We start from the raw sequence: 13,567 nt of genomic DNA on the forward strand, positions 1-13,567 counted from the left end.
TGTCCTCTTTGTCAAGTAATATTTGGGTACAAATGGGGAAAAGGGAACACTTAGTAATACATTTCATAACTCCACACTCATGTTTTATTTTAGATTTCATTTCTATTCCCTCTAAGTTCTGGAACTTGTATTCATCATTCAATAAATTGCCCAATAAAACTCAATAGTATTGAAACTAGTTTCTATTTGTTTTGTTCAGCTTGAGTCACACTATTTCAATATTTCTAAAACACATTCACTACTACAATCAAAGAGCTATATTTTGAGTGTGTAAAAAACCTTGCGGGGGGGACACGTAGCTTAGCCTTTCTTAGTCCGTACCAAACCTCACAAATTCCTCCAAAAATGGGCTTTTAAAAAGAAGATTTTAGGGACTTCCTTGGTGTTCCAGTGGTTAAGAATCCACCTTCCAATGCAGGGACGTGGGTTCGATCCCTGGCAGGGGAAATAAGATCCCACGTGCCACAGGGCAGCTAAGCCCACACAACAGCTAAGCCTCCACAACTGCTGAGCCCGCGAGCTCTAGAGCCCGTGCGCCACAACAAAAAGATCCTGCATGCCGCTACAAAGACCTAAGACCTGATGCAGCCAAATAACTAAATAAATAAATATTTTAAAAATAATAAATAAAAAGATTTTACAACCTCCATTATTTAATAGCTTTTACTGTCAAGACACTTCTATTTTTATTTTGTTTTGTAATTAACATTCTATTTTGCTGCAATTTGACCTCTTTCTCTTTATAGTAACATGGAAAACTGGTTATCAAATGATTCTAAATAGTATTAGGCAAATGTTACAGTAAATAAACAATTATGAATGTTATGTTATATTTTTAAAATTGGAATTTGACTTGTTCTGGAAACATTTAACCAAAAATTGTATCTTATGCCATCTTTAGCAAATTTTATCAGTGGATCACATGTAAATAATGGATAAGTGATGAACTTAATGCAAAATTTTTTGATGGAATACACTTATATTTCCTTAGTTCAAAAATTATTCCATTGTGGATCCTGTGTGTCTTTACTTGTCATGGCACAGATTTTTGGAGACATGACCAGTAGCCTCAAATACAAGCCAATGGAAACTTCTGCCTTAATTCCCAAGAACTATCTAATAAGAGACTTTATGTGTAGACACATATACGCATGCAGGTCTTCAAAATGTTTTTTGTCACTTAACTTTGAACATGAGTATGTCTAATGTTTTAGAAATTCATTTCCAACAAACTAATGACAACTATTGTAGAGATCAGGTTCGGAAAGAATCCTGACAAGATGATCAGAGTTTCTATACAGAGGCCTGCTACGTTTTTCCTTGTATCCATTCCATGATTCATCTATCAGACTAATGAAGCAAACATATCAATGTGAGCTGAAACTCCTCTTTTCTATGAACTTTCTGTCAAAGGCCTTGCCTGCATTCAGAATTCATAAAAAATAGCAGTGAAGTGTGAAAGGAGAGAGGTCAACAAAGCAAGTGATTAATCAAAAGAATATTACTAATTTTCAGGGGAGGAAGAGTTTAATGAAGCAAGTAACTAAACAGGGAGCTCTAGATTCTAACTACTAATATCTCTGAAAGTAAAATTTGCCACAGAGAAGCAAACTATGGAAAAATTTGAGGCAGATAATGAAAAGTTGACTTTCTGGAGACTGAACCAATAATACTGTTCCTTCGCATCAATGATATTGAGGTAATTTGCTATGGATGGCACAATGCTTGATGATGCAAAAATTAAGAAATAGAGAATCTTTTCCTTGGTCTGTCCAGATGGCATTAGCATCAGGAAGATATTAGTATTAATGACATAGGCAAGCCCAGTTACTGCCACTATTCATTTTCAATGACAACAGGTCTTGTGGTATTTGTATACTATATGGTATACAGCACAGCTATATCAGTAAACATTTGTAGTTATCACAGTCACAGTATTTCTAGCTATCTACATATTAATATATGCATATAAACATATCTATCTGTATAAATGCATGTACGCACATATATATCAATACATTTATAAGTGCACACATTCTATGCAACCCTTTATTAAAATGCAAATATAAAGAAAACTAACAATATCCCATTTAATATTGAATTTATTGTTTAAATATGGACTTTCTCATTATCAGTAGGTACAAGCATCTGATAACTTCATTATATCTTTTTATGCAGACATGCCTGAAGCATTTACATATTCTACTAGGTATTTTATTATGAACATTTCTTTTGTTTTTCCTTTATATTAAGGGTGAGCATTATATATTATATTTGTGAAATTATGTATGTAAGAAAGCTATATTATCTATGACTTTTATTTAACAATAGTAGAAAGGGGCATTATAAAATATTCATTATGTTAGCTCTGGTAGGGCTGGAAACCAACACTTTATAGCTCCATGCCTCTAATGGGCATGACCTTTCTACCCTTTCTACCTGGAAAACTTCCACTGGTAATCAGAAACTTCCCCTTCCATGCTCACGTGTCCCCTTGAATATAGTACTATTAAAGCTGTTATCAGATAGTACTCTACCTGCTCATCCGCTGCTCTCCCAGTCTAGGATGCAAGCTCTCAGGCAGTGGGGTCCTCGTCTCACTCTTTTCTATAAACTCAGAGTCTAGTGCATTGGCACTTAGGACTTTTCCAATAAATGCTAATTGAATGAATGAACCTACTTGAGAAGGGAGTTACCATAACCTTTTCTAGAAATGGCAAAATGAATTAGGTCAATTCTTGTTAAAACTACTGAAAATTTACTTGAAACTCTAATCAGTAAAGCAGATAAAATCAAGCTACTCTTTGTATAGTGGAGATGGATGGTTCTGAGTCTTATCAGCCTGTCTTCTGTCAACCTTTGAGGGCCTCTGAGACTCTCGGGCACCTCCATGAAACCCCAGTTTGAAAAACCCTGGACTAGATTACCCCTCATCAGAGTGACCTCTAGCTTAATGATTTTAGAATTTGTCACTTAATTTGGGGGCCAAAATCCAAAGAGGTTTTTTTTTTCATATTCATATGATGAAACTTTCCAAATTAGTCCATTTGAATGTAAGATCTCTTTTCTCTGGAAGCATTTCTTTTCTTTTTTTATCAGAAACAAAAATGAATGCTGAATAGTTTTTATACTCTTGTAATATGGTATATTATACACTTTTGGGGAAATTTTATTCTGAAATATCATTACATCCTGAAAATCCTGATTATAGTTATGGTTTGTATGTAAAAGGGGTATCTTCATTGTCACTCTTGAAGAATGTATGAAGTAATCCAATCCGTCACTGGTCTTGTTACCCTTCATAGCTGATTCTTTTTCGTTGTTGTTGTTATCCATGGGTACTTTTTTTATTAGAGAAGAAATTAACCATTCACACTAGAGGCTACAGAAGGAAATTAGCTTAATTTTGCAGTTCTAGAACAACCTTCACAGTAAGGGATTCTGAAGTTTTCAGAGTGAAGAGGGGAAAAGGAGAGAGAGAAAATCATTTAGAACAGTGTTTCCCAAATTTGGCTACTTTCACAGACATATTCTTGGGGGAGGGGGATACAAGTTTTCTATGATAACATTTAAAATTTTATGTTTTACTTTTGTTTATAATCTAAACAAATTAATACACACTTGCTAAGGATCCCTGGACAGCCATCTTACATAACAGAGTGTTGCTATGTGATCGCAGCATCTGCTCTTGTACCTCTGATCCCTGTGGCACCAACTGAGGACCTCACTTGTCGTGTGACGTCTCTCAAATTGGGTGCTCAGACCCTTTGCAGAATTGAACATTTCCTGTGAGATCTGTGAGTTGTCAAGTTTCAGAACACCGTTAAAGTAGGACAGGGTGGGGTGGGGATGGTGGCTAGGGAGACACTCTTTGACAATACACATTCAAAATACCTACTGATTTCATAATGCAAATTCTATAAAGTTAAGCTCAACAAAACGTTTCAGACAGTAGCGGAAAACCAACTATAGATTCATCCTAGGGTGCCTGTGATACACTTGGTTGAGAAACACTGATGTAGAGGTAGACGAGTCCCAGCACATGGAGAACAGTTGGTAAGAAATGTGTGCCAAAGAGAAGGAACATCTTTTGGGTCAGTGAGTGAATCCTAAGCCATAACTTGTCATGGTCTTTTGGAGCCCTAAGGGCCAATCCACAAGAAACCCAAGACATCCATCAAACTTCTCAGACCTGTCATTTTGGGCAGATTGGTCCACTTTTAATACTGAGTCAAAGGAAGAAAAAGCTCTTTTGCCCCCCCAACCTGCCCCCCTCCCCCTTTATTTGGGTTAACATATTTCGGAATTTTAAGTAAACAGTTGCTGTAGTTTGGTAAAAGTAGCCCCAGGTCCATCCACCAGGAAGTTTCATCTCTGATTCTTTATGCTCCTTCCAGACCCACCCCTCCACTTCCTATCCTTGATGCAGACCTACTTCTCCCTACCACATACCCAAAATTCCTGTGCTTTGCAAGACAATAACTGTCCTCAAAACATTTCCTTTCTGTCTCTATCTTCAGGATTCCTAGCTGCAACTAGCTAATCTAATAACTACTATATGATAGTCTATCAATAAATCTCAATAAATCTACTCAGTAAATCTTGTTGAATAATTTAGATATTTATGGATTAATGTGGTAACATGTACATTTTTAAAGGGAGACTTCATTAAGAAACAGGGACTTTAATCCAAAGGAATGGGAAGAAGAAAAGAAGTAACCTTTGGTAAGCAAGTACTACCTACCTGCCTCTGGTCTAGTCTCTTCATATATGCTGCTTTAGTTTTAGAAATCACAAGAACCTACCTCTCACCATTTTACAGAAAAGAAATAAAGTCCTAAATGAATTAAATATCTTGCTTAAATACAGCAAGTAAGAGGCACAAAGGCGAATCAAACCCAGGTGTGTCTGACTCCAAAGCCAGGATCCTTCCCATATCATATCACATTTCAAAAGAGAGAGGAGCAGCTTTGGAAACAGGGAGGAATCCGGGAAATTATACAAATCAGAGTGAAGAATTGGAATTGCTTTACGTGAGGCAAACTTCATCTTTTCCTTTATGCTACATGAGAAAGATGATCCAGACACCATTTTTTCCCAAGACTATTTCATCCTATATTAATGTGAATCACATAAATTTTCTCTTGTTTCAGCTCACTTGAAGTTCTGTCTGAAACAGTGATTACTTGAATTACATATTTTAATAAGCTTTTATTTTCAAGTGATGATATAGTAATTGAAATTAAACTGATCAAGTGCTGCATCTTAGAATAATTAGCATATTCTAATACTCACTTGTTTGATTGCTATTGATTAAATATCATTGGTAAATCAACTTCCCCTAACAATCTTGTCTGCCTATTTACTGTTTACCCATTCTTTCATTTCACTAAGCTGAAATTTAATTTGCTGTTGGTGTATATATTTTAAATTTGAAAGTGAGCTTTTACTCTATTTATCAATAAGAACTTATTTGGTGTAATTACATGGTTTCACCCATTGTAAGAAAATCATAAAGATGCATATTGTTTAAAGAAGTATTTCACTTTCTTGCCTTTTAATTAAAAACCAAAGTTAGGAATATCTAACATTAAGAGTTCAACTAGTTTAGCAGCAGCTGATTTTTTTTGAGTATTTTGCTAGAGTTTTACATATATTATCTCATTAGAGTCTCAAATTAAGAAAAAAAACTTAAGCAGGGAAAGTAATATTATCACCCTTATAGATGCAGAAAGTCAAGTTTGAGACTTTGTCTAAGGTTTGTAGAATCCAGGAAGAATATATTGTTTCATTACCCTGCTCTTAATTCATCCACAGTCAGATGGGCATGCTCTGTGGGAGAGAATTTACTTCTAAACCTATTGTTTCCCTCGGCTGAGGAGAATTCTCTTGTCCTCAAGTGCTAATTGGTTAGGGAGCAACCATCTGCAGAGGGCATTTATGATATTTGATCTCCTCTTGAAAAAAACCCAAAACGATGGTGAGGCACTGACTGATTCTTAGGTAGAAAAGGACGCTGAATTTTAGTTCTTCCTTTTTTTTTTGGCCACGCTGCGTGGTTTGTGGGATCTCAGTTCCTGACCAAGGATTGAACCCAGGACCAGGGCAGTGAAAGCACAGAGTCCTAACCACTGGACCACCAGGGAACTCCTGACCCTGAATTTAAAAAATTCAACACACCCAGATTATCTTCCTCAATCTAATCCCTTAGATCTACTTTCACACCTTCTGTAAAACTCTGTTATAGGATCCAGGAAGTTTATTTACAAAAAATTAGTGCAATAAATTGGACGAGATTTTAGGAGAACATAACTTGTTTTAGATCAAAGAACACTTTGAGAAGAATCTGATTAAAAATATGGACTTTCTATCCAGAATATGCACATCCACTTGTCAGATTTCCTTAAAATTTCCAACTTTAGGGGACTTTCCTGGTGGTCCAGTGGCTAAGACTCTGCGCTCCCAATGCAGGGGGCCCAGGTTCAATCCCTGGTTAGGGAACTAGATCCCACACCCCACGACTTAGAGTTCACATGCCACAACTAAGATCCCGTGTGTGGCAACGAAGATCCCTCATGCTGCAACTAAGACCCGGCACAGACAAATAAATAAGTAAATATTTAAAATAAAAAATAATAGGGTGAAATAATATTTTTAAGAAATTTCCAACTTTATAAGATAGTGGGGACACAAGAAATAGTTTCCAACCTAGGTATTATTATGATTATGATTATTTATTATTATTTTTTTTTGCGGTACGCGGGCCTCTCACTGTTGTGGCCCCTCCCGTTGCGGAGCACAGGCTGCGGATGCGCAGGCTCAGAGGCCATGGCTCACGGGCCCAGCCGCTCCGCGGCATGTGGGATCCTCCCGGACCGGGGCACGAACCCGTGTCCCCTGCATCGGCAGGCGGACTCTCAACCACTGCGCCACCAGGGAAGCCCCCAACCTAGGTATTATTTAAGAGAGAGTTTTGAATAAAACATTTCAGAAGATGCCTCTTACACATAATTTGAACATAAAACAAGTCCCTGCTCTTGCAAACCACAATTATGAGTTAAGAAAGAAAGAGGCATCTTCATCTTTGACAGTTTTATATCCATAAAGTTAATATGTAGAAATTATACATTCTGGGAATGTGCTATGTGCTATGAAACACTTGTCTCAAAGTTTAATTTGTTGTTTAAAAGATAAATAGTCTTTACTATTTCTTAGCAAAAATAGAAAGAACTGTGAATTATTTGCAATGGCAAAAATGTTCCATTTCATTTTATAGCATTTCCAATTGAAAATGAATTTTATCTGTGTGATATAGAAAGTTTGTAAAGCAACCGCTGTTTTTGCAGTTAAAATAGCTTCATTTTTATAACTTCAATCTTTCAGAAAATAAGATTCTTAAGCAGCTCTTACCTCATCAGAACCAGATCCAAAAATCAGCAAGTCAAAAGGAATTGCTGCAACCATGTCAATCAGGAACCAGCCTTTGAAGTAGTGTATTGCTATTTTGGCTGGATCACTTACCACTTCTTCATTTTGATTTACATATGTTGTTCTGAAGTTTATTAGAATATCTATGATAAACATAATATCCACAATCAAGTCTACCACATTCAAAGGGCTACAGGAATAGCCACATTCTCGTCTTTTCTGTTCTTCTCTGTCATTGAGGAGAAAGGCTGCAGAGTAGGGAGTGAATATAGCAGTGTATATGACCAACAGCAGAATAAGCCAATCCCAGACGGCCTTGAAAGGACTGTAGTGCAATATTGTAAACTTGTTGATGCGTGGTGTCTGCAGTTTATATTCTGGTAGGACGTCTGCTCCTAAAGAGAGAACCTGAATACAGAAAAGAGAATCATACACTACATAAAAATGTGATTATTTAATCTCCAAATCTATAAAAATATTAAGGCAATTATACAGCAAAATCTTCTAGAAAAAATCATGGAATTGTGAAGTATGTACATTTAAAGGAACCCATATAAGCCCCTACCATCCAGTATATTTGACCCCAGAAAACCTCATTGGTGTTTCTTGATAAATATAATTTTCACTAAAAAATAGTGAATATTGTCACTGAGATACTAAGGGTTGCTGGTTCCTTTGGAACATACTACTACTCAGAAATAAAAATACATAGCAGTTTTTAGAAAATCATAAAATCAGTTTAATACATGAATAATTGTTTTCAAACTTAAGAAAGGATTGGCTGTAATGATTAGAAAACAGTCTACTTGGATTCATGGTCATATTTAATTTACATATATTTAATTTATAATTAAACTTTGATAAATTAAACTCAACTCATTCAAATCTTTAATTAAAATTTCCCACCTGCAAATCTGTTTTTAACATTAGAAAAAAAGGGACATGGGATTAAAATAAACACAAAGGAGACTTTTTCCTAAAAGGTTGGATTATTTTATATTCTGGGACAAATATACTTTCACCTGAACTCCTTCATCACATTTAAAGAACCATGTGGAAAGAATGGTGCAAGGAGATATTCAGAATATTGACCTGGAGAGGCTGCAAGATTCTTAGCCATCAAGGGGTACTTAAACTCTAAGATTCATTCTACTTAATAAAGCATTGGGTAGACTAAACTAATTCACCTTTTAGAGTCTTAGTTTATCTGAAAAAATAAGAGCTAAACTTGAATTGTGACACTACCCAGTAGAAAATTTCCATGTAGATTTTAACTTGTTTATAATAATAAATTATCATGGCAAATTTCAATTTTAAGTCTCATTTTCATTGTCATATACCATACGTTTTTTCACATATGAGTTACTGTTCTTATCTTAAAAAGAACTTGAGAAGTTAAATAACCCCAAATGAAGTGAAACATGACTTTTAAATATAACCTTAGTTCAGTTAAAATAGACAAAGCTGTTTTTAGATAACAGCTAAACTGATTTAATTAGCTTTGAAAAAAATAATAAAGAATTGAGAGTAAAGCCCAGAGTAAATTTGAACTACAATTATATGGTGGAAAAGGAATATTATTTTAAGTTGTGAGAAATGACAGGAATTATTAGTCAAAGAGAGAGAACTCTGGAAAATAAGTGACTTCACTGTTTATGAAATACTAAAAATCCTTAGAATCCAAGATCTATATCTATATCTGTATCTATATCTGTATCTATATCTCTATCTAATTTCCAATATCCAAATAAGAATAATGTTTGGATAATCTATCAATTGATAAGTGCAAACTGATAGAACTCTATCCTGTTATGCTTAATATAGAAACCAATGTATGATATTTTGGTTTGGAAGGAATGGATCATCTTATAAGACGTCATTATGTAACGTTCCTTTCTCAAAAACCAGGGACTACTCAGTATGTAGAAAGTAAAATCCAAAACCTTATTTTGGCTCTCAAAGTCATCTAAAATATGGACACATTCTATCTTTCAGTTCCTTCTCCTATTCTCTGTGCACTCAGTTTACTCTGGCAACATGACTACATTTTTGAGATCTTCCCAAATCCCTGAAGTCACAAATTTCTCTCATTAAAAAAAAAAAGAGTATATAATCATCCAAAGAGAACAAAAAAAATTATTTCTAAATATGGGGATATTGTCTGAGCTTGCTTCCTGATTAAGTTTCATACTTCTGATACCTATCTCCCAGACGGGACTATTTGAATACTTGTTTTAGCAGAAGTATAAGTTAGAATACATCCAGCACCTTGGAGTTACCCTTGAGAACTAAAAACTGTGGGTGGAACTCTTTCCATCCCACATATGCAAACATTCATTTAACAGTTAGAAGACTGTTGTGCTAAGAGTGGAGACTGAAAAACTGGGAAGACACTGTCCCTGAAATCACAGTTTATTGTCGATTGGTAGAGAGACGAGGAAGAAAATGAGAGCTTTGCTGAGGTTCACTCAGCTCCTGGGGTTGGTGGTGGCGCTGCGGGGTGTCATCATAGGGGACTTTTAGGCGAAGATGGCACTTGAACTGAGACTTCGAGTAGGAAGTGGTAGGGGTGACGAAGTTGGAATGGGAAGGCCATTACAGGCAGAGGAAACAGAATGAACAAAGGTGGGGATGCATAAAACAATGCATTGTGTGTTCAGGAATTATAAGCTGCCTTATGTTGCTGATGGATTAAATGCAAGGGAGTGGTGGTGAAGGATGGCAGCAAAAGACCTAATGTGACATGATAGAGATCTCAGGCTTTCTCCTTAGGTTAGCGTTGCTCACGTTTGAATAAAATACAGACTCCTTTTGAAGGGAAAGATACTTAGGGCAGAACTCCAATGATGATTATATTATTCTTATTTATAGTGGTAGGTAAATATGTACAAAAATAAAACTAGGTTGAAACTTTTCAAGCTTACACCTCTTACTATGACTCTTGTGGGCTGAATTGTGGACCCCAAAGATACGTTGAGGTCCTAATCCCCGTGAATGTGACTTTATTTGGAAATAGCACCTTTGTAGATGTAATCAAATAAAAATGAGGTTCTAGTGGCTTGGGGTGGGCCCTGATGCAATAACTGAAGTCCTTATAAAAAAAGGGAAATTTGGATACAGAGACACGAAGACACACAGGGAGAATGCTACAAAGACAAACAGAGAGAATGAAGGCAGATACAGATGCAAGCCAAGGAACACCAAGGATTGCTGGCAGCCCCCAGAACCTAGAAGAGAAGCATGAAACAAATTCTCCCCCGGTAACTCCAGAAGAAATCAGCCTTGCCAATACCGTGACTTTGGACTCCTGGGCTCCAGAACTGTGAGAGAATAAGCTTTCATTGTTTTAAGCCACCCATTTTGTGGTATTTTGTTACGGTAGCCCTAGTGAACTAATACAAGGACAAATAATGAAAACAAATGATTTACAAAAATATTTACAAAACCAGTGAATTCATACTACCATCACTAATTCAATATCTGACATATCTGTAGGTCAAAAATGGTTGAACTTTGGCTATTATGTGTGGTTTGATCTAATAGGTAAAATAATTTTCTCTCTTCTAACCTCAATGCTTTTTTTGCAAAAAGTATGTAGTCAAAATAGAATTACAAACTTCAAAGATTGTATTGCTGTATTAGGATAATCTAATCTAATCTTTAATTCAAATTATGCTCCTACTAGGCTTTGAAAGCCCATTTAAATGTTGCTACTTAATACTCTAAAAGTTTTTTATTTACTTGGAGTTGACTTTAACTTTGAGGCATTATTGAATTCTATATTAAGTAATAAATCAAATTATCTCTGGAACTGGGCTCAGAAATGTAGTTCATTTGTTAACTTCCAACATACCTATCAATACTGAACCACTGAAATTTGGTACATACAACAATGGAGTGTGTTTTGACGATGCATTTTTAGTAACTGGTATGGTAACAAACCTTATGATATAGGTTCTTAAGCTTCTTCATGGCTATACCTGTGTTATATGATCACTCAATTCTGTCACAAATTTTATTAGCCAAATGACTTCAAAAACTTATTTATACAGCCTGCTTTGGTATCATGAACTCTCATAAATCCACATGCCATCATAGGCACTGAAATCAGGTAGATGGCAGTACTCTGTTATGAAGTGATTATCTTATTGATTCAGAAGATTATTGTACTGTTTTAGGTTTTACCAAGAGAGACGAATTTTTAAGATTTTCCAGGAGCACTCATTTGAGAATATTCCTTTCTGTGGTTGTTGGTTTGAGAATTGTTAGTTTACTAGGCAAGGAGGTTGAGGTGGCCAAGTTTAGTTGCAAATACATGCATCTGGCAGTGGAATGGAGGAGAAAGCAAAGAGGAGTAGAGAGGCTTAGAGATCACTTAAGACTTCAGTACTAAGAAACATAGGTAAATGAGGAGAGATCAGGAAATCCTGTACTAGGAACCAGGTGTCAGAGACAGAGAGGAAGGACACATTTCAGAAATAAATTCATCTCCGGGTGTAAGAATGAGGAGTGGAGACGCATTTGTTTCTTTATGGTTCCAATAATGAGTCTTATTAGAGCCAATCATGGTAATTACAATCTTTGAAGGCTCAACCAGGTTTGGAATAAGGGAAAGAGCCCTAAATTTTAAATTTGAAAAGCTGGGTTTAAATTCTGGATACAATTTTTCTGGTAAATCATTTAATCTCTTCGAATCTTTTTCTTATCATCTGTGTGATGGGGACAGTAATCTTTGCTCAAATAACCTATCCATACAGAGCTACCATATCACATCAGATACTTTCTATAGAAGTAGCTGATAAAATGGGAAATATTTACATAAAGTAATTTCATTATTTTTTAGTGTTCTTGAGTTACTTGTTTAAATCTTGAATCTAACGAACCAAATATAACCAAAACATATATGAACCAATTGGAGAAAGTTGAACACTGCCTGGATGTTGATAATATTAAGGTACTGTTTCAGTTATCTTCTCCTTAGAATAAATTAGCTAACACATAGTGGCTTAAAACAATAGTTATTTTATTATTCATGATTATATGGATGAAAAGTTTAGGCAGGGCTTGGCTGGGCCATTCTTCTGTTCCACACAGTGTCAATTGGGGTTTCCCAGTCATAATCAGCTGGTGGCTGAGCTTGTGTGGAGTATCCAGGAAGGATTCTCTCACATGTCCAGTACCTTGGTGTGAACAGTTCGAAGGCATGGTTCACTCAAGATGCTGGAACAAATGGGTCTCTCTCTATATATAATGTAATATAATATAATATAATAAATATAATATAATATAATGTAATATAATATAAATAATATAATAATCATATTTACATATATATGGTTTCTCCATATGGTCTTTCCTTTCCTTGGAGCTTCTCCATATGGTTTTTTTTTTAGCTAACAGGGTAGTAAGATGTCTTATGTGGATGTTTAGTACTCCCAAGAGAGAAGTAGAAATATCTAATCCTCTTAAAGTCAAGGAGTAGAAGTAGTATAGCATTACTCCTGTCATATACTACTGGCCAAAACAGTCATAGCCTAGCATAGATTCAAAAAAGTAGAGAATTAGTCTTTACATTTTGATAGGGGAATGGCATGCGTGTGGAAAGAAGGAATTAACTGTGGCCATCTTGGAGAGAAGCTATTGCAGAAATTGTTGACGAGTATTGTTTTTAGATGTGACAATGATGTTGTGCTTATGTTTTAAAAATTGTCTTAACCTTTTAGAGATACATAAATATTTGTGGATGAAATGCTATAATATTTGAGGTGGGCTCCAATAAAATGCAGAGTGAGGGAAGGGAAAGGTAAGAGAAAGTCTGGTTATATGCAGTGTTAGATGTATGTTGATTTTTATTGAAACTGGGTGATGGGTATATACTATTCTCTCTATTTTTACAATATGTCTAAATTGTTCAAAATAAAAACTTTTAAAAAAAGAATTATAGAATCTCAGTCAGAAAGGTCTAAGATATTGAGGATGGGTCTACACGTATCACCACGGGGGCTTACTCCTATCAGAACTGAGTTGGTTCCTTGTTAGGCAAGTTAGGATTCCTTTTTCTACAACAGAATGTTTACTTTACTCTCCGCATATCTAATTCATATTATGTTTATCTCCGTTCAGTCCACGCAGACTGCAC

General features: G+C 35.6%; 1 protein-coding gene across 2 annotated transcripts in view; it reads right to left on the reverse strand.

Moving 5' to 3' along the window:
• Positions 1-13,567, reverse strand: part of KCNH7 (potassium voltage-gated channel subfamily H member 7) — a gene marked incomplete at both ends in the record, with an annotated part of 453,180 nt that overhangs the window by 57,984 nt on the left and 381,629 nt on the right. For both annotated transcript variants that reach the window (XM_082841792.1, XM_082841793.1), the window contains one exon: positions 7,411-7,836. In XM_082841792.1, the coding sequence (XP_082697918.1) occupies positions 7,411-7,836 (426 nt within the window). The remainder of the gene's footprint in view (positions 1-7,410; positions 7,837-13,567) is intronic.

This window comes from Leucopleurus acutus (assembly GCF_964270905.1).
Source record: "Leucopleurus acutus genome assembly, chromosome: 6".
Classification (NCBI taxonomy): Eukaryota; Metazoa; Chordata; class Mammalia; order Artiodactyla; family Delphinidae; genus Leucopleurus; species Leucopleurus acutus.